Source organism: Dasypus novemcinctus, chromosome 10, assembly GCF_030445035.2.
Source record: "Dasypus novemcinctus isolate mDasNov1 chromosome 10, mDasNov1.1.hap2, whole genome shotgun sequence".
Lineage (NCBI taxonomy): Eukaryota > Metazoa > Chordata > Mammalia > Cingulata > Dasypodidae > Dasypus > Dasypus novemcinctus.
Genome location: NC_080682.1, coordinates 8056545 through 8078830, shown reverse-complemented (window position 1 = coordinate 8078830; position 22286 = coordinate 8056545). Strand labels below are relative to the sequence as shown.

Below are 22286 nucleotides of genomic sequence, written 5' to 3'. Positions count from 1 at the left end.
ATTAACGTTAGTTCATAGTTTATGTAATGATTCATTTTTTGTGTTGTACAGTTCTGTGGTTTTTGTTTTTGTTTTTTAATTTTTATTCCGGTAACATACATGCAACCTAAAACTTCCCATTTTAACCACTTTCAGATATACAATGCAATGGTGTTAATTACATTTAAAGCTCGCACCATCAGGACCACTATCCATTACCAAAACTTTAACATCCCCCAAACAGATGCTCTGCACAAATTAAGCAGGAACTCCCCATTTTCTACTCTATGCCAGCCCCTGGTAACCTTTATTTCAGTTTCTGACTATATAAATTTGCATATTCTAATTATTCCGTATAAGCATGATCATACAGTATTTGTCCTCAGAGAAGCTTTTGGAGAGCTGCAAAAATCTCAGGACCTGAGCAAGCGCTTTCGCTCGGAAGCTTTGCACTGACTGCCACTCTCGGCTATGTGTTGATCTTCCGGGAATTCTCTTTCATGGCTTCTTTTTAATTAGAGAAGTTGTAGGTTGACAGAAAAATTATGCTGAAAATACAGAGTTCTCAGGCACCTCCCATTATTAACACCTTGCATTATTAGCACGGTACTTTTGTTAGAGTTGATGAAATAATATTATGATAATTGTACTATTAACTCTAGTCCATGTTTTTGTTGCACAGTCTTGTTCCCTTCTTTGTCCATTCTCCAAGCAAATTTTAGATGGAACAAAGAGGATCAGGAACAATCTTGCAAAACATCATCCCACCACAGGCAGGAATTATTATCATTCCCCTTTCACACGAAGGCAACGGAGGCCTGGAGAAATGACGAGGTTGGAGCTCTTGGGGCTGAGAACTGGATTGAGAGCCCAAAGCTAGGGCTGCAACTTGGGCATGGGTGCCCGCTGGTGGGGCCCCAACTCCTGGCTCGTCTCCTCAACCTGGACAATGCTGGGTCAGCCCCAGCCCTGGCTCCCTCGGTGGTCTGCCTGTGCCTGCCATGTACGTCCCGATGCCAGCACTCGACCCAGGAGAAACCTCTGCTTCTGGCAGTGGGCCCTGGACTCTCCCTCTCCTTCCTGAGGTCTGGGGTCAGCAGGTAGCCCTGGGGCTCGAGTCAAACCTCAGCTTTGCGCTTGTCAGACTGCTTGACTTGGGACTAGCTTCTCCCTCTCCCCGAGCCTCGGTTTCCTCGTCTGTCATAGGGGATTATAATAACAATTCGGCACATGTTCACAGTAGGCCTGGTCGGGGCAGACACTGATGGAGTAAAAACGGCCCCAGTGTCTCCCGGTCACACAGTGACTGTGCACACCTGGTCTCAGGCAGGCATGCCGTCGGCATTCCAGGGCGGAAGACATCCTGCGGTATAGGATAGGCAGGCCCTGTGGCTGGCCCATCCCGTAATTTCCTCTTTGATTAATGAATGCCTTTGTCCGAAAGGGACATGCTGTCCGCTGCTTTCTTGTTACAACTGGCTGCTCAGGCTCCAGGACAGTTGGTGAAGCAGTTGGTATCCTGGACTATTTTTAGGTGGGAGAGTTGGTGAGGTGTGTGGACGTGGTCAGGCCCAGAGCAAGTCTGGTGGGCCAGGAGCTTCACATGCACCAAGTGGGGGGTGGGAGGCGGTGGATGCTCCCTCTCAGAGCTGTGGGAGCCAACTTCCACTCATTCTTCATGCCCGAAGCCAAAAGCCACCTCCTCTGTGCAGCCTTCCTTGATTTCCTAACACACACACACACACGCAGCCCGAAGACAGGATTCATGGGCCTCCCTCCTGGCTCCCCCAGCCTTGGTTGGAGCTCTTCAGCAGGCCAAGAAGGCTGAGCGGCAGGGAGATTAGCAGGCGCGTCGCCGGGGCTCCCCTGCCCGCTGATTCCAGGTAGGACCATGCCTAGTGACAGCGACAAGGTACGGAAGCAAGGCCGTGGAGTCACGCCGTAACCGTGAGCAGGTCACCTGCGTACATCTCACTTTCCTCATCTGGGAAATGGGCGATTATCGTGCCTTCCTCCCCCAGATCCAAGGGTCTTTGGGCTCCAAGCCCAGCGCCCTGCGCCCAGCACACACTGATTGACCTGCTCTCTCGCCAGCCGCGGACCAGGAAGGGGCCCCGGGGCCCAGAGCCGGGCCCAGGGTCCCCCGGCGAGGAGGGGGCCGAGCCGGGCTGGAAGCAGCTGTGCGCCGGGCCCCGGCAGCCCCCGGCAGCCCCCGGCAGCCCCCGGCCTCCTCCGCCGTGCTTTCCTCTCGCTCCGCCCGGCCCCCGCTTCCCGCCTCCTCTAATCCCGCGGCTTCGCGAGCTGGGGTGCGGGCGGGGGGCGGCAGTGGGGCGCCCCGGGGTCAACGCCGGGGGAAGGGGCTTCGGGCCCAGGACGACCGCCCAGAACTGCGGAGAACTCGGGAGTCCCCGGAAGGGGGGGCGGGGCCCGGGAGTCCCCGACCTGGGGGGAGGGGTCTCGGAGACTACCGGGGAGTCCCCGCACCCGCGAGCAGGGGCAAGGGCGACGCCGAGCCGGCGCGCTGGGCGGGGCCTGGGAGGGGCGGGGCCTCCAAAGGGGCGGGGCCTCGCCGACGGGGGCAAAGCTCCGCCGCAGGGGGCGGGGCCTCGTGTGGGCGGGGCGCTGCTAGGGGCGGGGCCGGCGGGCGGGGCGGGGCCTGGCCCAGGGGCGGAGCGCCGGCGGTCCGCGCTCGTCCCCCTCCCCGGGCCCCGGGTGTCCCCGTGACGAGGCAGCGCGGAGCGGCCGCGGGCCGGGCCCATCCCGCCGCAGCGGTCCCGGGCCGGCGCAGGGGCGAGGCGGGGAGGGGGCGGCGCGAGCGGGGCCCCGAGCGCGGCGAGGTGAGGCGGCCGGGGCGGAGGGGCGGGGGCGGGCGCGGGGGGCGTGTTTGCGCGTCTGGGGGCGGCGGGGGAGTGGGTCAGGGGGCGGGCGTCCGCGGGGCCGGGGTGGGCTCCGCGCGGGTCCGGGCTCTGCCCGCCGGGCTCCGGGAGTGCGGGCCCGTGCGCGCGCGCGGGTGGGTGCCGAGGGGCCGCCGGGTGTGTATCTGCGTATGCGCTGGGCCGGCATTGTGGCCGCCGGGCGCGGGGCGCGGGGCGCGGGGCGCGGGGATGTCTCCCCAACAGGCTTCCTGCGCGAGCCGGGCTCTGCTGCAGCCCGAGCTGGAGGGGGGGCGCCGCCCCCGCAGGCCTCCAGGGACCCGGGCGGCCCGGGCACCGCAGACACCTGACGGAGGGAGGGGTCGCACCCGGAGCGAGGCCAGGGGCCTGCCTGCGGGGCGGGGCCGAGGTGGGGAGACTGAGGCAGACGGAGGGGCGAGTGGAGGCGGGCAGACAGGCAGAGATGGGGAGAGAGACGGCGAAGAGGACAGCGGCTGGGAGGACAGAGAGTCATTGAGAAAACAGACAGACCGACAGAGGCCTGGGCCGGCAAAGGGGCAGAAGGATTAAAATGGACAGACAGATTCCAAGAACCTCACGGAGGGGCGATCTCAGAGGTGCCGGGGCTGAGAGAGCTAAGCCCAGAAACTGAGACTGAGTTGAGGGGTAAGCTCCCCCAACTCCTGGGGTGCCCTTTTCCAAGAACGTCCCAGACGGGAGTCTTGGCCAAGAAGCAGCCTCTGGGGGGGGGGGGTGTCCTCACCCTCTGCTTCTGCGGCCACCCCACTTCTTGGTTCTACCCCATCTGTCTCTCCGCCCGGCATCCCAGCAATCCCGGCAAGTTAGGGGAGGCAGAGGTGACGTGGTTGCCATAGCAACAGAGGCGGTGAAAGGTCACTCTGGCCTTAGCCTGGGCAGGTGGGCAGCAGGAGGGGGCCGGGGATGGGAGGCTACCAAGCTCTTTTCTTCCTCTCCCATTCTGCCCAGAATGGTGCTGGAAGGAAACCCCGAAGTGGGGTCCCCCCGAACCTCAGACCTCCGGCACCCCGGGAACAAGGGCTCCTGTGTCCTGTCTTCTCCGGGAGAAGACGTGCAGCCAGGGGAGGAGCCTGTCAAGTATGGCGAACTCATCGTCCTGGGGTGAGCGGCCCTGGGCCACTGGGGCGGGGCACCAGCACCCCCAGGGCAGCCAGCAGAAGGGCCACGGTCTCCCCGTGATGGGCCTGCCTGCTCTTTGTCCCTCCTCACCTTCCCGGCTGAGAGGCTGAGTTGGCAAAACCTGCCTAGATTCATAATAGTTACTGTATCTTCCCATTTTTCATAAATTACTGAGACAACTCAAACTGCCCAAGCTTCTGACCAGATAAAGCAAAACAGTGTGTCACCGGCTTCCTTTCCTAGGGCACCTGTGTGTAGTTTGGGGCAAAGTACCCTGATTCTCGAGCAAAACTGCTTAGTTCAAATCCTGCCTCTGCAAGTTGCTGAACTGCCTTCCCTGTGCCTCAGTTTTCCCGTTTTACAGAGAGGGATAATGATAATGCCTACTTCGGAGGGTTGTCGAAGGAATGAATGAGGTGATTTCTGTAATGTAGGTAGCCAGTGCCTGGCACGTGTTGAGTGTTCTGTGAGGCAGGCCTGTGCCAAGCCCTTTCATGGACATTATTTCATTTCAATCTTCACAAAGATGCTGTGAGGAAGGAGGTGAGGAAACGGAGGCTCAGAGAGGGGAAGTGACTGGCCCAAGGGCACACAGCTGGTAAGTGGCAGGGCTGGGATTTGGACCCAGGTCTTTCTTACACTAAGTCTAGTGCACTTTCACTAAGCCACAGCTGACCCTCATGCCACAGATGAGAAAACTGAGGCCAGGAGAGAGGAAGCAACGTGAATTGGTGGCTGGTTTTTTTGCCTGCTCCCCAGCATTGGACCCCTGCACCACCGCGGAGCTGCTCGCCCCAGCACAGACGCCTCTTCTCCCGCCTGCTTCCATGGCTCCTTTAGGCTTCTCTCTCTGCCATTGGTCATGATGAAAATAACCCAATAAACGGTGTTATCATCATGATGATTATTTAGAAGTAATAATGGTTACTTTGTTGACACACGCCATGTACTTTCATTCTGATGACCATAATAGCTAACATCTGTCAAGGGCTTACTGTAATATATGCCAAACTGCCAGGCACTTTGTAATGCTTTGGCTCATTTAATTCTCACAATGAACCTGCGAGGTGGACCCTGCTATATTAGCCCATTTAACAGAGGTCACGTGACAAGTGCAAGAGCCAGAATTTTAAGTCTGAGTCTAAGCCTGTGCCTTAAGCACACCCACCTCAAAACCTAACCCCCATCAGTGTGACGCACACACAAGGATAAAAGTGAAACCCCTCTGAGATGCTTGCCTTGGAAAAGCAGCTGCTTGGTGGCCCAAAAGAAGGGATGACCTTCCAGCCAAGGGTGAGGCCACTGGTGGGGGAGACTGCAGACCTAAGGTCCCGACCCTCTTGATAGACCCTTGTCCTTGGCCGAGCAGTGAACCCCATGCTGGCTGCTCATCAGGGCCATTTGGAGAGCTCCCTGAAACTACACGTAGCCAGACCCATCCCAAACCTTAAGGAATCAAGAGTCTCCAAGGTGGGGCCTAGGGATCTGTATTCAACAAGGTCACTGGGAGATTTTGATTCAGGTGGTCCATGTCTGTATTTGGCAGCTTTCATCCTGCCACTCCCTGTTCTACAACTTTCTGTGGCTCCCTACTGATTCCAAAATAAAGGCCATACTTCTCAGCTGGTGTCCAGGGCCCTTCCGCCAACCTTTTGGGCGTCATTTTCCCCTGCTACATTCTGCCACCATCCCACCAAACCCTGCCAGCTCCAGGACTGTGGCTCAGGGGAGCTGTCCATCTAGAAGGGCTTTTGCAAGAGAGGCTGGAGTCAGGCAGACCAAGCTCAAATCTGGACTTTTTCACTTACTGGCCTGAGACTTCAGGCAACTCAGTTTACCTCCCTGAGCCTTGATTTTCCTCATTTGTAAAATGAGAAAAAAGACACTTGCCTGGCAGGACATTGCACAGAATCCCTCAGGTAACTAATAACTGGAAGCTAGGGGACTCAGGAGGCACCAACACATGGTAGTGATCAAGGCTGTGATTTGCCCCATTCTGACTCTCAGTCATTCCCTCCCGACAAGAGCCAGAAAGCAAGGTGGAAAATTGACGTATATGGCTCGATGGAGGTAGTAGCACTGTGGGTCTATTTTTTCCTTCATTTTTGTTTCCACTGGTGATTGTGGTGGAATAAATGACAGTTTGCTAAAGAGGAATCCTTTCCAGTTCTTCCAGGCCCAGTAGAGTTGTTCCCTTTTCCAAAACCCTGATGCTGTGGCCAGAATTCCCTTCTCCAGCCTCTGGGCTTATGGCACGGTGGGCTTATGCCTGGGTGAGTGCAGGTGGTGGCCAGCTTCCTTGGAAAGCCGAGGGACATTCCCGTCCCACCCCCTGAGGCACAGAACCGGCCTGTGGTGTGTCATTCCTTCTTGCCCAGCGCCCAGCACCTGGCCAGAACGGGCTCCCGTGTCCAGGAAGCGCTCAATTCATTGAGCAAAAGGCCTTTTGAAGATGTTCCAGCCCCTTCCCACTCGTGTACGCGTCGACTTGAGAGCGTAGCGTCCTCTAGTCCCACGTGCTCTAGGACGTGCTTATTGAGGCGGGACCTGCCGAGCAGTTGGCAGTTCCCCCCAGCCTCGTCCGGGGCTCACTTTGTCTCTTTCTCTCTCTCCCCCCGAATGCTTTCTTCTTCACCTCCCACCGCCACAGCTACAACGGGTGTCTGGCAAGTGGGGACAAGGGCCGCCGGCGGAGCCGCCTGGCCCTGAGCCGCCGACCGCATGCCAACGGGGTGAAGCCGGACGTCATGCACCACATCTCCACCCCGCTCGTCTCCAAGGCACGCGGCATGTCCCAGCAGACCTGGGCCCCTGTCCTGTCCTTCCTGCCCAGGTCTCAGGTCTCCAGCCTTCCCAGACCTACCTGCCCACAGCCCCACTGGAGTGGGGGAGCCCACAGTGTCGTCGCTGCCTCTGGGGCTACCCGGGAAACGGGGATGATGGGAAGTCCTTTGCAGAGGGCACCGTCTTTTACAGTTTGCAAAGTGCGTCCCCTACCCAGCCTTGCCTTCTTGAAGCCTCTTGGGCCATCAGACCCCATCCGCTGGACAGACATGATCAGCATCCTTTTAGAAGCAGCCAAGGCCCAAAGAGGGGATGTGACAGTCACATGGCAATGGCAGAGGACAAGCCTTTGGCTTCGGGGATTGGGGTTAGAATTCAGGCCCTGCTGTTTCCAGCTGTGTGGCTTTAGGCCAGTTTCTTCTCTCTGACCTGCAGTTCCCTCACCTGTATATGGGGCTGATAACTGTGCCTCCTCCATGAGGTGGAAGCAGGAAGGGAATAAGGTACCTGTGTAAAGCACCTGCTGCCCAAACTCGCCCTAGGAGCCCTCATCCCAGGGAGCCCCAGCTTCTGGCTCAGAGGCTCACACTTCCCATACCCACGTGCCTTGGGAAGTGACTTCTCCTTTCTCCCCACCAGGCCCTGAGTAATCGTGGCCAGCACAGCATCTCGTACACGCTGTCCCGGAGCCACTCCGTCATAGTGGAGTACACTCATGACAGTGACACAGACATGTTCCAGGTATGACCAGGCCCCTCCGTGGCCTCCTGCCCACCAGGCTGCAACCCTTGGCTCTGCAGGCTTCCCCAGGGTGGGGCTAGAGGACTGAAGGGCCGTGGGGAAGGTGCTTCGGGGCACGCAGGGCAGCCGACTCCGGTTCTACTGAGGCAGTGAGATGTCCCCGCCCGGCTGTTGGCTTTGCAGTCTCCCAGCAAGTCGGTGGCCGTGTCACAACTCCACCTCCAGGCCAGGCTCTGCTCTGTGGGAGCCCATAAGCTTTAGAGGTTCAGAGTACAGGTCATGCTGCCAGGGTTCAGATCCCAGCTCCGTCGCTTAACCTCTCTGGGCCTCAGTTTCCTCATCTGTAAAGTGGGACCATAATAGTACCCCTGCCCCCTGGGGAATTGTTGGGAAGGTTAAATGAGGTGGTGCACAGAAATTGCTTAGCACGGTGCCTGGCACACAGTAAATACTTACTAAAATGTCACCATTTTCTGCACTCTCAGATGTTCTATCAACAAATCGATTACCTTCTATTGGGTGAGGGCCCCCTGCCCAGCTCCAGGGCTGTGGGGGAGACAGAGAAGCCCTGACTGCTGTTTATTGGACTTGGAGACCCCACCTGGGAGCCCAGAGGGCCTGGGGAGCTGGGAGGGTGCTCTTTCTCCTCAGGGCCTGGTGGTTGTGTAGGTGACCCCTCCGACACCCACAGCAGCTGCGGGTAGCGCCGGGGCGAAGCCCACAGGTTCCCCCTGTGCGTCTCTGACTGCATGCCCGCCCCCCACCAGATTGGCCGCTCCACGGAGAACATGATTGACTTTGTGGTGACAGACACGTCCCCAGGAGGGGGCGCTGCGGAGGGCCCCTCGGCCCAGAGCACCATCTCCCGCTATGCCTGCCGCATCCTGTGCGACCGCCGCCAGCCCTACACGGCCCGCATCTACGCCGCCGGTTTCGACGCCTCCAGTAACATCTTCCTTGGAGTGAGTGAGCCCCCAGGCAGGGCCGTCCTGTCACCTGGGAGAGAGCAGAGGGGTAGGCCGGGGGCTGCCCATCCCAGGGAGATGGGTCCCACCCACTGTCCTCTCTGAGACCCACGTGGGGACCAGCCGGTGAGCCAAACCAGGCTGGCAGCTCCGACTCCTGTACTTTCCGGGCTACCTCCGACCCCGAGGGATGTTCGCAGAGGGCTCCGGAGGAGGGACAGCACCCCCACCAGCCCACTGCCGAGGGCCACTCGGGGATGTGTGACTGGATCCCCCATGTGGTCCCAGGAGCGGGCGGCCAAATGGCGGACACCCGACGGCCTCATGGACGGCCTGACCACCAACGGGGTCCTGGTGATGCACCCGGCGGGCGGCTTCTCCGAGGACTCAGCCCCGGGGGTCTGGCGGGAGATCTCTGTCTGCGGGAACGTGTACACGCTGCGGGACAGCCGCTCGGCACAGCAGCGGGGGAAGCTGGTAGGTGGCTTGGCCCGGAGGTTTCTGGCCTGATCCACGCCCCCCTGCCCCCCACCCCACCCGCGCCACTTGTCTCTTGCTGTGCGGGCCCTCCCAGGCTGCCAGGCCCCCTGCCCCAGCCAGGAGGTGATCCCCAGTCCCCCCTGGCCAAGGGTGCTCTGGCAAGCTCTGCCAGTGGAGGGGAGCCCTGGACTCAGGAGTTCTCAGTATGTGCCACTTGCTCCCAAGCCACAACTAGACCAGGGTCCCCAGGTGTAGCCCACAGATCACGGGAGTCCACGGAGTGATGGAAAGTAGAGCCCGCGTGCACACGCCTTGCAGTTACAGCTCTGCGAACACCAGCAGTTTAGACATCGCACCCTCTCGTGCGGGTGACACCCGGCCTGGGTGTGAACAGGCGAAAGCCTGGAGAGTCAGCAGTTTGTAGCACGTCTGTCACGTTCAGGCGGCTCTGGCTTTAGTATCCGCTCTGGGATACTAAATGGGAAAGGGCCCTTGGAGTAGCTCTGACAGAGGCGGCCGTGGCTGCTCCACGCGGCGCAGGTCAGGGGGCTGAGGCGAGGTGCGGGGGGTGCACCATGGAGAGGGCCAGGGGCTTGTTTTGAGCTCTGCAGAGCCCTTCCTGGGTGTGGGGACACCTGGCAGGGGGACTCGAAACCTCAGGACACACCTCATTTTTTTTGAGAGTATCAGCTTTACTGGGAGATTTGGGAAAACATGATTTTTAAAAAATTATGCCCTGGGTGTTTCACTGGCGCGCACTTGCTGAGCACCTACTGTGTGCCGGGTGCCTTCCCAAGTTTCTGCGTTGGGTTATCCACATAACCTCCTGAGAGCGGCACGACACGGCAGGAAGCCGTACCCTGCTTGTGGTCGAGCTCCTCGGCCAGGGCTTGTCCATGGCAGGGAGGCTCTTCAAGCCCCGCTGTCATGCTCCAGAGTCCTGGTGTCTAATGACGCTTGGGACAGCTGCCTGGGGCGAAGGCCCCAGCTTTCTAGGAAGAGGAGCCTCCTGCTTCTGCCCTTAGGGAGAGCTTGGGAAATCATTTCGAAACACCTGTCTGGGTCCAAACCTGCTGACTTGACAGATTGGGAAACACCGGCCCATGTCCCGCTGAGAGGGAGGGATAAGGGCACACCTGGGGGACGTCGGGCCTGCCCTCCCAGCCGGCCCGGCTCTGTCCTGGAGGGTGTCCTCTCCAGGGTAGCTCGGCGGGCTGGACAGGAGCTGGGCTGGGGCGAGGGCTGCCCGCCGGCAGTAAAGCCCGTCTGCTGCCCCGGCAGGTGGAAAAGGAGTCCAACGTGCTGCAGGACGGCTCGCTCATCGACCTGTGCGGAGCCACGCTGCTGTGGCGCACGCCGGCGGGGCTGCTGCGGGCGCCCACGCTGAAGCAGCTGGAGGCCCAGCGGCAGGAGGCCAACGCGGCCCGGCCGCAGTGCCCCGTGGGCCTCAGCACCCTGGCCTTCCCCAGTCCGGCCCGTGGCCGCACGGCGCCCGACAAGCAGCAGCCCTGGGTCTACGTGCGCTGCGGCCACGTCCACGGCTACCACGGCTGGGGCTGCCGGCGGGAGCGGGGCCCACAGGAACGCGAGTGTCCCCTCTGCCGCCTCGTGGGGCCCTACGTGCCGCTGTGGCTCGGCCAGGAGGCCGGCCTCTGCCTGGACCCCGGGCCGCCCAGCCACGCCTTTGCGCCCTGTGGCCACGTCTGCTCTGAGAAGACTGCCCGCTACTGGGCCCAGACACCACTGCCCCATGGCACCCACGCGTTCCACGCCGCCTGCCCCTTTTGCGGGGCCTGGCTCACCGGCGAGCATGGCTGCGTCCGCCTCATTTTCCAGGGGCCGCTGGACTAGGCTCTCTGGGGCCTCCTGCTGCCACACCCGCCTGCCCACCCAGGGCACCCACCTCCTGCAGCCCAGAGGGAGCTCTGCACGTGGGACTCGACCTGCTGGGAAACGGCCACACCAGATGGATGCGTCGGACGGGTTGCGCCCTCTTGCTTAACTCTGGCCCCCAAGGGAACCTTGCGAGCCCTACTCCAGTTGGACAGAGGGGGCCCTTGGTACCAATTCTGACCCAGGTTGATGGAGGGAGGCCTGCCCCTGCCCAGGGCGTCCCATGTCATGCCGCCTACACTGTGCTCCTGGGGGAGTGAAGGGGCCCAGGGGCCCCTGACCCTTAGCCTAGGCTGGCTGTGCCCGAGCCTGCCAACCCAGTTCCAGACACCCACCCTTCCTGCCGCCGCCCTGGGTTCCTCTATAAACCTGCTCGGCTGCCCTCAAGTCCCACGTGTCCCGCATGCGTGCGATGCCTTCGGCCCCCAAGCAGAGCCGGCGGGCAGCAGGCTGCGCCTGCCCTTGCTGATCCTGGCTGCGCGCTGGACTCCATGCCAAGTGGGCAATGGGGACAGAGGGGCACTCAGACTTGGTCTCCTGCCCAGTAGAGTTCATGGTCTAGTGGAGGACAGACCATGTTGGCAGAGGACAGCGTGGCTTCTCGCGCGATGGCATCAGAGTGACCTAGGGCTGTGGAGCAGTTCTCATTGGCTGGTGGAAAAGCCAGGGGAGTTGTCTCGAAGGAGGTGCCAGCTCAGCCTCGTGGCCAGGTCCACGAGGGTGGGAAAGGTGTTTGAGGTAGAAGAGCCCATGCAAAGGCTCAGGTGCAAGAGAAGGTTCACAGTGACTGGCGCGTGGGCTGCAGGAGGGCAGAAAGGGGGCTGCAGCAAGTGGTTGGGGCCCTGCTGATTGGGGGCACTGCTGGATGGAGAGCTCTGGCCCTCCTGTTGGGGGCAGCCAGGAGCCGGCAGCGCGAGGAGCGCGGACTCCACTTTTCGGAGCGTAGGCTGTAACACAAGGGCTGCGCGCCCCCGCGCTGTGCTAATGATAATAACTCCATTGAGCACTCACCTGGCGCTGCGTTCTGCTTCTTGGGTGGCCCAGCTGGGGAGGTGTCACCATTTCTGTTTACAGGGAGATTGTTTACAGGGAGATTAAGGCACAGGCTCCAAGTCCCACAGCAAGAAAGTGGCCGAGCCGGGCTGCAAATGCACAGCTGCCTCCTGGCCCCAGAGCCTGCCCTCGTTGTCTTCCCGTGTGCCTGCCCTGAGCAAGGCAGGGGTGAGCCGAGCTGAAGACTGTGTCCTCAGGAGGCTGGAGAGTGGATTTATGGGCGTCCACCTGCTCAGTGCCCAGCCCCATGATGAGGGACAGGATCAGATTGTTGCACCCAGAACATGACACTGGCCACTGCAGGGGAGCCCAGCTGGGGAGGCAGGGGTGGACATGGGAGCATTTCAACTAGACCCCCCCACACCCCACATAAGCACTGGGAAACCACCTCCTCCCAGCTCCCTCCTCTGAGCCTGTGTGGAACCAGGAAAAGGAGCATTCCAGAGCCATTTCCAGCATGGGACCTCAGACTGAGAGGAGGGGCGGCAGAGCCATGACCTGAGGCCAAGCCCCAGTCCTGGCCCAGCCCTGTCCTTTCCAGTTTGTGAAGCCTCAGTTTCCTCAGCTGTCAAGTGGGAATAACCAGCCCTACCTCAGCAGGTGGTGGGTAATGTGTGGAGTGCACCTGTTAAGATAGAGGTACCTAAGCTGGAGCCCTGGCTGGGGAAGGTCATGACTTCACTCAGCGTGATGCTGTGTGTGTGTATGTATGTGTTGGGAAGGGGGGAAGGGACAGTGTGGCAGAAGGCTTGAGTGGGTTGGACCAGGGACACCTAAGAATCTCTGTGGCCTTAGAGACGTCAACAAATGGTTCTTAGCCTCAGTTTTCCCACCTGTACAAAGGGTAAAATGATACCTTATCTCAGGGTAGTTGCAAAGATGATATGAGTTCCTCCATGTCAAGCAGCTAGCAAAGGACCTGCCAGTAAATGCTCCTGTTAGCTGTGACCATAGAAATGCAGCTTGAGGGAGGGGAGGCTCCCAAGGGTACTGCACGGTTTTTACCTGCCTCAGCTGCCCCCTTGTGGCAGCAACAGCACTGTGTCCTTTACCTGTGTGCATTTTGGCTTCACCTCAGCTGGGAAAGGCTTTGTATCCATTATAAAGACTGGCAGTGGAGGCACAGGCAAGAGTGGCTTTCCTAAGGGCCGAGAACTCCCCCTATAATGGTAATTGTAGGAGCCAACAGTTAGTAGCACTGATATGCCAACTGATGTGGCAAGCAAAGCCTTCACTATCGACGGCACTTCGTGGATGAGAAACTGGCGCTGGGCAGACACTGCCCTGGGCCACGACAGGGTGTGGCAAGGAGAATGGGCCGGATTCCAGGCCAACACTTCAGCCTTTTTGGCCCGGTGTTTCCCCTGCTGGAGCCCAGAGAGGTGAAGTGGCCCACCCAAGGTCACTCAGCCAGTGGGTGACCTGGCACCACCCCCGCCTCTACCCCAGGACCTCACTCTGCTCCCAGCCCGGCAGTGCTCTCCCGACCTCAAGAGTGACCCTCAGGCCAGCTCTGCCCCGGCGGGTTTCCAGGGTCGCAGACAGCTCTCTTGTCTACCGGGCACCTGGCCAGCACCAAGAAACTGCCCGGCCTCTCTCAGCCCTCCCCCCTTGGTGCTGAGGAAAGCACCCGGGGTCTGTCTGCACACCTGCGCGGCCGGGCCACCGCCAAGCACCCCTGGCCGCAGCCCGCTCGCCTGTAGCCCCAATTCCCTGCACGCGGCGCTTTGCAGTCTCCGGAGAGTGTCCAGCCCCCGAATCAGGAAAGGAAGGGGTGGGAGGACACGTCCTTCCCACTGGGCAGGTGCCCATCTGCAGAAGGGAGGCGGGGGGCTCTGGAGGTGAAGCCCCCAAGGCGAGCGGGGTCGGGGCTGTGTTGGGTGGAGGGCCCAGGTGCGTCGCCCACGACCTCCACGCCCGCCCCGCTCGGCTCAGGGGACATTACTAGCCCCGATGGGCCGGCCTAGGACGCCCCAGGACCCGCACCAAGAAACCCCGGCGCCGGTGACCGAGCCGCCTGCGGACAAAAGGCCCAGGGGGCGGAACCGGATCCGCGCGCGCCCCCGCCGCTCCTGGGGGGGGGAGCGCGCCTGGGAACGCCTATTGGCTGGAGCCGACGTCCCTCCGGGCTGCGGGGCCCGACAATTGGCCGGTGGGGGCGGGCTTCGCGGAGCCCCAATGAATGGGGGAGCCGGAAGCAGGAAGTGAGTTTGCGAACGGAGCAGCTGTAGCAGGTGAGGTGCGGGGCCCGGATTTCGGGGTCACAGTGCGTCATCCCCGGGGTCCGGGGCGAGGCTGGAACGAATGCAGGGCCATTCCCTTTCTGACCCCACCTTCCAGCATCCCTTCCAAGTCCATTGCGCCCCCGAGGCCAAGAAATGCCCCGGACAACAAAGGGTTAACGTACCCTTCAGCACCCAGCGGATTGCGCCCTGGGGGCGGAGCACCGGGAGTAGGGGAAGCTGGAAACTCCTGCCCTCTAGGGGAGGACGGGTGGAGAGGGCCCTGGGCTGGGAAACCCGGGTGCCAGCCCGGCTGTATGACTTTCAGTAAATTGCTTGGTCTTCCCAACCCAGCGTTGCTCTGTCTGTAAAATGAGTTTTCTTCCCTCTCTGAACTTCAGCGACTCAGCGGCTCCCCAGTCCGAGTTCAGGGAGAGGGCAGGAGGTCGGAGAAAGGAAGAAAAGAGGGTGGGATAGATCCTGGGAGCCTGAGGGAGGAAAAGATGCAAGGAAAATCACTTACTGTTATAAATGAGTTCCGCCCTATGTGACCTCATCTTTGCCCCCTTATCTAGTGTGGCTGGGGTTATTATCATGCTTGTTTTACAGAGACGGAAGTTCATGTGCAGAAAGGTGAAGTGATTTACTTCACTTTCAGGAGTCTGGGGCTGAGCCAGGCTGGAATCTGAGTTTTCCAGGCTCAGGGAATGCTATTTGGGATGCAGGCGAAAATTATGGCCAAGAAGGCCAGGAATCAGAGAGGGGCAGGGGTGTCAGATGAAGGGGACTTTGTGTGGTTAGGTGAGGCTCCTAGCCAGGTTCAGCCTCAGTTTCCCCATCTGTAATACCAGGTAATTGGATTCGATCTCTTCAGTTGAGGGACTGTAGGCTGAATATGGCCATGAATTTTGAAATCTCTTTAGGCAGGTCACCTCACCTTCTCTGGGCCTTTTTGGGGGGATTGAATGAGATCTTGAAAGTGCAGAACCAGGCGCGCAGCTGGTGCATGGTAAATAAAGGCTGTGATGACGGGGATGGTTCTCAGCAGGGCCCATGGCGGACACCCAGTACATCCTGCCCAACGACATCGGCGTGTCTAGTCTGGACTGCCGTGAGGCCTTCCGCCTGCTGTCACCCACAGAACGCCTCTATGCCCACCATCTGTCACGGGCCGCCTGGTATGGGGGCCTGGCCGTGCTGCTGCAGACTTCACCCGAGTCCCCTTACATCTATGCCCTGCTCAGCCGCCTCTTCCGCGCCCAGGACCCTGACGAGCTGTGCCAGCATGCCCTGGCCGAGGGCCTGACCCCGGAGGAGTATCAGGTCAGTCCTTCAGGTCAACCTGCATTTCCCGAGCCACACCGGGTGTGAGGGGCCAGGTGCGGGTGTGCAAAGATCTTTCTCTCTCTCAAGAGGTAGGTGGTCTGAAGGAGGAGGATCTGACCAAAGGTTAAAATGCGGGGACCTCCCCTCCCAGAGCTTTGGTCCTCTCTTCTGTAAAAGATGCACGTGGGTGGTCTGTACCTCTCACGGTGTGATGGCTCCCATGTAGCCAGGTGCCTAATTCCAAGGTAAAGATTGTAACAAGGGCCAGCGATTTGGAAATTCAGAAGGCAGAGGAATGAGTCCAGGGTAGGATGCAGGAGGTCTGCGGGCTAGATCAGATCCTTCTTTCCCTACATTGTATTTCCTTGGGCAGAAAGAATGTTCTGCCTGTTTCCTGTTTTCCTGTTTGTTTGGGGGTCTATTTGCAGAGTAAGATTTGAATGTCTTCTTGGTGTCAAAGATTCAGCCGTGGAGAAAGACACAGCACAACCTGAAGGTCACCCACTCTCAGGGCCCTCTCCAGAGGGAGCCCGATACGACGGAGCGGTGTCCAGCCTTTTCAGTCCTGTCTGAGTATTGCATACCTACATGTGCACGTCAGATCCTTCTTTTCTCTTTTACATAAACGAGATCATGCTCTCCGTGTTCTTCTGTGTCTCACTGTTTTCACCGAACACCGTGTCTTGGAGAACTTCTATGGGGTACATACGAATCCACTTCATTTTTTTTTTTTAAGATTTATTTTCTTTATCCCCCCTCCCCCCCCCCACCATCGTTTGCGTTCACTCTCTGCTCTCTGTTCTTTTTACAAGGCGCTGGGAACTGAACCCAAGACCTCTCATATGGCAGGGAGGCACCCAATCATTTGAGCCATCTCTACTCCCTTACCACATTCATTTTTATTGGCCTTGAGTATTCTACACAAGTGCATGCTGTAATCAGTTTAATCTTTATTGCGGGACATTTAAGTTGTTCCTAGTTTTTCTTACCAATGGTGAGCATACTTGTAGGATCTGTTTCTAGAAGCAGACTTGCTGGGTCAGAGTCTCTGTATGTTTACAATTGATTGATGCTGTTAAATTGTCTTCCAAAAAGGCTTTACCATGCCGTGCAGGTGTCGCTCAGTGGTTGAGCACCTGCTTCTCATGTACGAGGTCCTGGGTTCAATCCCTGGTACCTCCTAAAGAAAAACCACCTTCACCAAGTGTTGTTCCTATCAAGAGTGAATGGGGATATGGCTGCTTTTCTGTATGTGAAATAAAGGGATTGGATTGCTGATCCCTGAGCTAAGACCCAAGCTGTCTCTTTTCTTTCTTTTTGTTTTTTAACTTTTTATTTTGTAATTATTTCAAATTTAAAAGATTCTTGAAAAAAATAATGGAAAACCCATATAGAGAACTCCAGCATACCCCACACCCCCAGATACCCAGACCCACTAGCTTTTAGCTTTTAACATTTTGTCACATGTGCTGTATGATTCTATCTAGCATTCCATCTCTTCTAAACATTTGAGAGTAGGTTGTAAAATTTTTTAAAAATATATAAATTTTTAAAAAAGAAGCAATAAAAGTGAGAGTAAGTTGTATATATCGTGCACCTTGAACGTGTGATACTTTCACGTACATTACCTAAGAACGAGGATATCCACTTGTGTGACCACCTTAAGTACAGTCACCGAGTTCAAGAAATTTAACGTTGTTATAACACAGTCTATATTCCAGTTTCTTCATATGTCCCAATAACATTCTTTTGGGCATTTTCTCCTCCAGTAGTAGATCCAATCCAGGATCGCATATTGCAATTCATCGTCGTTGTCTCCTTAAAGTTGCTCTTTTTAAGTGTGGGAACATATGTATACCATAAACTCTCCAATCTCAGTCTCTCTCAGGCATCCAGTTCGGTGGGATCAGTCGCATTCACAGTGTTGTGCTATTATTACCACCTCCATTACTGGAACTTCCATCGCCCCACACAGAAATCCAGCACCCATTATGAATTCATTCCCCGTTCCCCCTCCACCGCAGCCCTGGTGACCTGTATGCTGCTTTATGTCCCCATGAGTCTGCAGATTCTAGCTATTTTATGTTAGCGGAACTAAACCCTGTCTGTCCCTGTGTGTCTGACTCAACATGATGTCTTCAGGGTTCGTCCGTGGTGTAGCATGTATCAGAACAGCTTTCCTTTTTACGGCTGAGTAATATTTCATGGTATGGCTGCATTACCTTTGGTTTATTCATTTATCTGCTGATAGACTCTTCTTCCTTTCCCTGCTCTTGTAACGCCTTTGAATTTGGGGTAATCACTTCCCCTTACTAAGTCTCAGTTTCCCGCTTAAAAGAGCTAGTCTCTGGGGAGTGTCTATAAATGGAGAAGTGCTACCAAGCGTTACTATATTCAGTGGGATTCTTTGGATTGCAAATGACAGAAACTCAGCTCAAATGGGCTTAAATGAAAAATGAGATTTATAGATTCAAGTCATTGAAAAGTCCAGTGTTAGAGAAGCCTTCAGAAGTGCGAGAATTCAGGGGCCCAGTGATGCGAGTCACGGGAACACAGTTGTCATCTCGCAGCTCTTTTCCCTCTCCCTGCTCTAGTCGGGGGGCTCCAGGCTTGATGATCCTTCGTGTAAAATGGAGACTCTTTGCCAATGGAAATTTCCTGGACAGGGCTCTTACAGGCCACCTAAAACTCCACGCCCATCCCCGAACTCATCGCTGTCACCAGGGAAGGTGACACTCTCACTGGCCAAGTCAGGGTCCATACCCATCCCTGGAGCTGGGGAGGGGAGAGCCCCCATTCCCCAACCCCCAAAAGGAAAATCAGGGTCTTGTTACCAGGGAAGGGGAGAATGGATTTGGGGCCAGCAAAACCTATAGAGCAGTTGACACCTCCAGGTCGGACTTCATGTCAGATGCCACCTGCCTGACAGGCTGGGGAGGCCAAGGACAGGCTTTGTGGAGGGGACGGTGTTTAAACTCAGCCTTCAAGGCCATCTGGGGTGGCCACAGGTGGCAAAGAGGGTGCTGTGGCTAGAGGGAGCGAAGTGGATGGCGGCCTGGGTGTGCCTGGGAACTGCTGAGACCAGTTTGGTTGGTGTGTGAAGACTGACCTGTGAAAGTATGTGGGGGCCAGACTGGGGCTTCCCAGGATCTGGGTCGCGCCCCCAGATTTCCCAGCCTCCCCCGGGCTGGTTCCTCTGGGGTGTTGGGCTCTCCAGAGGAATCCTCACCACCCTGTCTCTTTGATGCCCTCCTCCCCCAGGCGTTCTTGGTCTATGCCGCGGGCGTCTTCTCCAACATGGGCAACTACAAGTCCTTTGGCGACACCAAGTTTGTTCCCAACTTGCCCAAGGTGAGCTGAAGGGCGGGCTGGGGAGCCAGTGGGGTGGGGGTGCAGTGATGCAGCAGACGGCCCCCCACTGGAGTCGGGAGCAGACCCCTGACCTTGTCAGTGCTGCATGACCTTGGGAGCGTCACCCAGCTGTGCGTAGAAGGGAAACGTGATGGCTCTTCCCAAGGGCGGGGGACGGCGGGTCTGTGGAAATGCTCTGCGAACCCTAAGGTGCTTGCCAAGATAGGGGCCGCTGGTCGTCCTGGGCCCAGCCCAGGAGGCCTGGTACTGGCAGCCCTTTCTGGAACCCTTTCTGGAACCGTGAGCTCGAGCCCAGTGGGGCCAGAGATAGCTCCCTGCCAGGGCTGCTCCCAATTCAGGGCACATGAATTCCCCGGGGACCTTGTTAAAATGCAGCTTCTGATTCAGCAGGTCTGCAGCTGGGCCCGGAGGTTCAGGGGTCACGCTGAGCAGGACGGCCTGGGGGCGTGGAGCATAGGGTGGAGGGCAGGTGCTGGCGGGCTGCAGGTCCATGGCTTCACTTCCCCCGCAGGAGAAGCTGGAGCGAGTCATCCTGGGGAGCGAGGCGGCCCGGCAGCACCCAGAAGAGGTCAGGGGCCTCTGGCAGAGCTGCGGGGAGCTCATGTTCTCTCTGGAGCCCCGGCTTCGACACCTGGGGCTGGGGAAGGAGGTGAGACCCCCCCGCCCGCATGGGACAGTGAGGCGTCCCTCGAGGCTACCAGGATTTAAACCCAGGGCCCACCCCCTAGCCTCAGCCATGGTCAGGTGTGTCACGGGTTGGGTGGCATGGCTTCAGGATGCCCCCCGGTTCCAACATCTAGAATTCTGTGTGCAGAAGGAGGCATGGAGAGAAGCACTGAGGAGGGGGCGGTGAGGGAAGAGGGGTCTGCAGGCTGCTGGCCTTGGGGGGCTGCTGGCATGGGGTGGGGAGCGGGGCCTGTTGAGCAGAGCGGCAGGAAGGCTGGAGAGGGGCATCTGGGGAGGAAGGATGGGGGCATGGGGGTCCCCCACTGAGCAGCTCGGATGTTAGTCCAAATCTGTTCTAGGACAAGAAAACATAAACGCTTTTATCCTTCCCTTTTTTCTTTTTTATGTGTTTTTTTTTTTACTTTTTTTTTTTTTTTTACAGTTTTTTTCTTGGAAAGTGATAAATTGGGAGAGGACAATGGAGGGGGGCAGGGCAGAGGCTGCTGACCAGAGGACAGGAAGCCTCGGAATGATTTGCCCCTGCAGGCACCCTTCCTTGGCAACCCCCTGCCCCCATCTCTCCCCTCTTCCCCAACAGGGAATCACCACCTATTTCTCCGGGAATTGCACCATGGAGGATGCCAAACTGGCCCAGGACTTCCTGGACTCTCAGGTTCAGGGCTGGGGAACCCATGGTGGGGCGTTGATGGGGCCCCTCACCCCAGTCCGCTCTCCACTGCGCTCGCTCCGGGGTCTTGAGCTGGAGGACCCTGGGAGGTCCTCGTCTTAGAGGGCAGCCTGGCACAGATGCAGAATTCGACCACATGTGCCAAGGATGGCGCTGCCCCCGTCCCCACCCGGGCTGCGGGGTCTCAAGGCCAGCTTGGGCTCTGCAGCCACCTGTGGGGTTCAGCTCCCGGCTCCGCCGCTCACCGGCTGCGGGACCTGCTTCCACGCCCGGGAGACGGTACCCACCTCTCATAGCTGAGGGTGAGCTGAGGTGCAGGGCCTGGCGCAGAGTCGAGCCTGTGCTTGGGACAAGTCAGCTCTCAGGGCGCTAAGCCAGCCGGAGGGTCTTGCCCTGGCCTGCCCACCCCCACAGACTCGGTGAGGTCCCTCCGAGGCCCCGGCCTGCTGGGCCTCTCCAATGTGACCCCTTTTCCTCTTCCCTATGCCCTCTGCCCTCTCCAGACCTCACTGTCCCCCAAATCCCTGTTCTGGTCTTTTCCAGAACCTCAGTGCCTACAACACACGGCTCTTCAAGAAGGCCGACCGGGACGGGAAGGCGCACTACGAGGTGCGGCTGGCTTCCATGCTGGGGACAGGTGAGCTGGGCCTAGGGGTCATCCTCACGCACTTTCTACCTGCTCCTTGGCCTTCCCGGGCCAGGTGGAAGGGGGCCGGACCTGAGGCCAGGGGTTGGCCAGTTCTGAGGAGCCACAGGGAACAGTCACAGTTCCGATAGTTGCGGCTGACGCTGACCTGAGGCTGTCGGGGGGCCGAGCCCAGTGCTGCGCTGGGCATGCAGTGGTACCTGTGAGATGGACTCCTCTTACAGAAAATGCTTTTGGAAAAGGCACAGAGAGATTAAGTGACTTCCCCAATGTCACGCAGCCGTGACATGTCAGAGCAGGATTCAAGCTCGTTTGATTTCAAAGCCAGAACTCTTAACTGCTGAGCAGTGCTGCCTTGGGAAGGAGATCCCGTCACTAACCTCATTTTTCAGAGACGACCCCAAAGCTCAGAGGGGTGGAGAAGAAACTTGGTGTTACATAACCAGTAAGTGAGAGTTCTAGGATTTGAACCCAGGTCTGTCTGACTCCCCAAGCTCCTGATCTCTACTGGTGGGAGAAGAAGAATTCTTCCTTGATAGTGTAAAAATGGAGGCAGCCTGGAGCTGCCTTGAAAGGTAGGGAGCGCCCTGTCACCAGAGGCATTTAAGCAGGGACCAGAGGTCGTGTGATGGAGGACCACTGGGGTGACGATTGAAGCCTAAGCTGTGGGCTTGGACTAGAAGCTTCTGAGGCCCCTCCCCACCATGAAGCTGGCCTGACGATGGTAAACTCCACAGCCATGTCCCGTCCCCGGCCCCTTTCCAAGCTTCCCAAAGGCAGAAATGGCCATACTTATCCTTCATCCCTGGCGTTGCCAGCGGTAAAGATCCAGCTACAGAGGGGAGACACGAGGGGCAGAAGAGGAGTCCAGTCCACTGGGTGACCACGATAGCAGCAGGCCTCTGATGGGAGCCAAGCGTCGGACACAGTCCTGCCCTCGGCAGCAGCAGAAGAGATAATCCACGTCAGTGATGAGAGTAGAGGCTGGACCACGTGTCCCACGACGGCCTGGAGGAGAAACCCAAATCCACATATCAGGGAAGGCCTAATGGAAGAAGTGACCATTATACGTGCCTCGGAGACCGGGTAGAATATAGAGGAAGTGGCGGGTTATCTTACTCAACTCTGCTTCCTAAGTATCTCTCACGGTGTCCTCAGGATAAAGCCCAAATCTGGCTTTTAAGGACTCTATTAGTCAGAACTCTTTGGTTACAGGTGGAGAAAACTATTTCAGACACACTCAAGCCAACAGGAAACTCTGCAGCCTCGTGTAATTAAGAAGAGCCTGGGATTACATGAGTGGCTTCAGGCATAGCTGGATCCAGCCACTCCTTGTTATCAGATCTCTCTCTCGGTCTCTTGGCTCTGCTCTCTGCATCTTCATCCACTGGCAGGCTCTCCCCACACGGGTCTGATGGTCACCAGCCTGACCACTCCAGC

The 22286-nt window shown here is 58.0% G+C and overlaps 2 protein-coding genes across 6 annotated transcripts in view; both read left to right on the top strand.

Moving 5' to 3' along the window:
- The first annotated feature begins 2681 nt into the window (after window positions 1-2681).
- On the top strand, window positions 2682-11260 carry PELI3 (pellino E3 ubiquitin protein ligase family member 3). 4 transcript variants are annotated; one of them, XM_058305133.2, is made up of 8 exons: window positions 2682-2816; window positions 3840-3992; window positions 4537-4608; window positions 6661-6790; window positions 7434-7535; window positions 8303-8497; window positions 8789-8977; window positions 10262-11260. In XM_058305133.2, the coding sequence occupies exons 2-8, from the start codon at window positions 3841-3843 to the stop codon at window positions 10829-10831; spliced, it is 1410 nt and encodes a 469-aa protein (XP_058161116.1). In that variant the 5' UTR covers window positions 2682-2816; window position 3840; the 3' UTR covers window positions 10832-11260. The 4 variants fall into 4 exon arrangements, with proteins under 4 accessions (XP_058161116.1, XP_058161117.1, XP_004463667.1 ...); XM_004463610.5 differs by lacking the exon at window positions 2682-2816 and adding an exon at window positions 3130-3261; XM_004463609.5 differs by lacking the exon at window positions 2682-2816 and adding an exon at window positions 3391-3518.
- Window positions 11261-14083: 2823 nt separating this feature from the next.
- Window positions 14084-22286, top strand: part of DPP3 (dipeptidyl peptidase 3) — a 33118-nt gene continuing 24915 nt past the window's right edge. Inside the window, exons 1-6 of one of the 2 annotated variants that reach the window (XM_004463616.4) lie at window positions 14084-14160; window positions 15197-15471; window positions 18736-18825; window positions 19358-19495; window positions 20111-20185; window positions 20744-20837. In XM_004463616.4, coding sequence (XP_004463673.1) covers window positions 14109-14160; window positions 15197-15471; window positions 18736-18825; window positions 19358-19495; window positions 20111-20185; window positions 20744-20837 — 724 coding nt within the window. In that variant the 5' untranslated portion in view covers window positions 14084-14108. Of the gene's footprint in view, window positions 14161-15193; window positions 15472-18735; window positions 18826-19357; window positions 19496-20110; window positions 20186-20743; window positions 20838-22286 lie in introns of both variants that reach the window. The other variant, XM_004463617.4, reaches the window with a different exon arrangement.

Coding starts and splice junctions, on each gene's coding strand:
- PELI3 (XM_058305133.2), top strand. CDS start 3,841: ATGGTGCTGGAAGGAAACCCCGAAGTGGGGTCCCCCCGAACCTCAGAC. Junction 3,993..4,536: donor GGCGAACTCATCGTCCTGGG/GTGAGCGGCCCT, acceptor ATCTTCACAAAG/ATGCTGTGAGGAAGGAGGTG. Junction 7,536..8,302: donor GTGACACAGACATGTTCCAG/GTATGACCAGGC, acceptor GCCCCCCACCAG/ATTGGCCGCTCCACGGAGAA.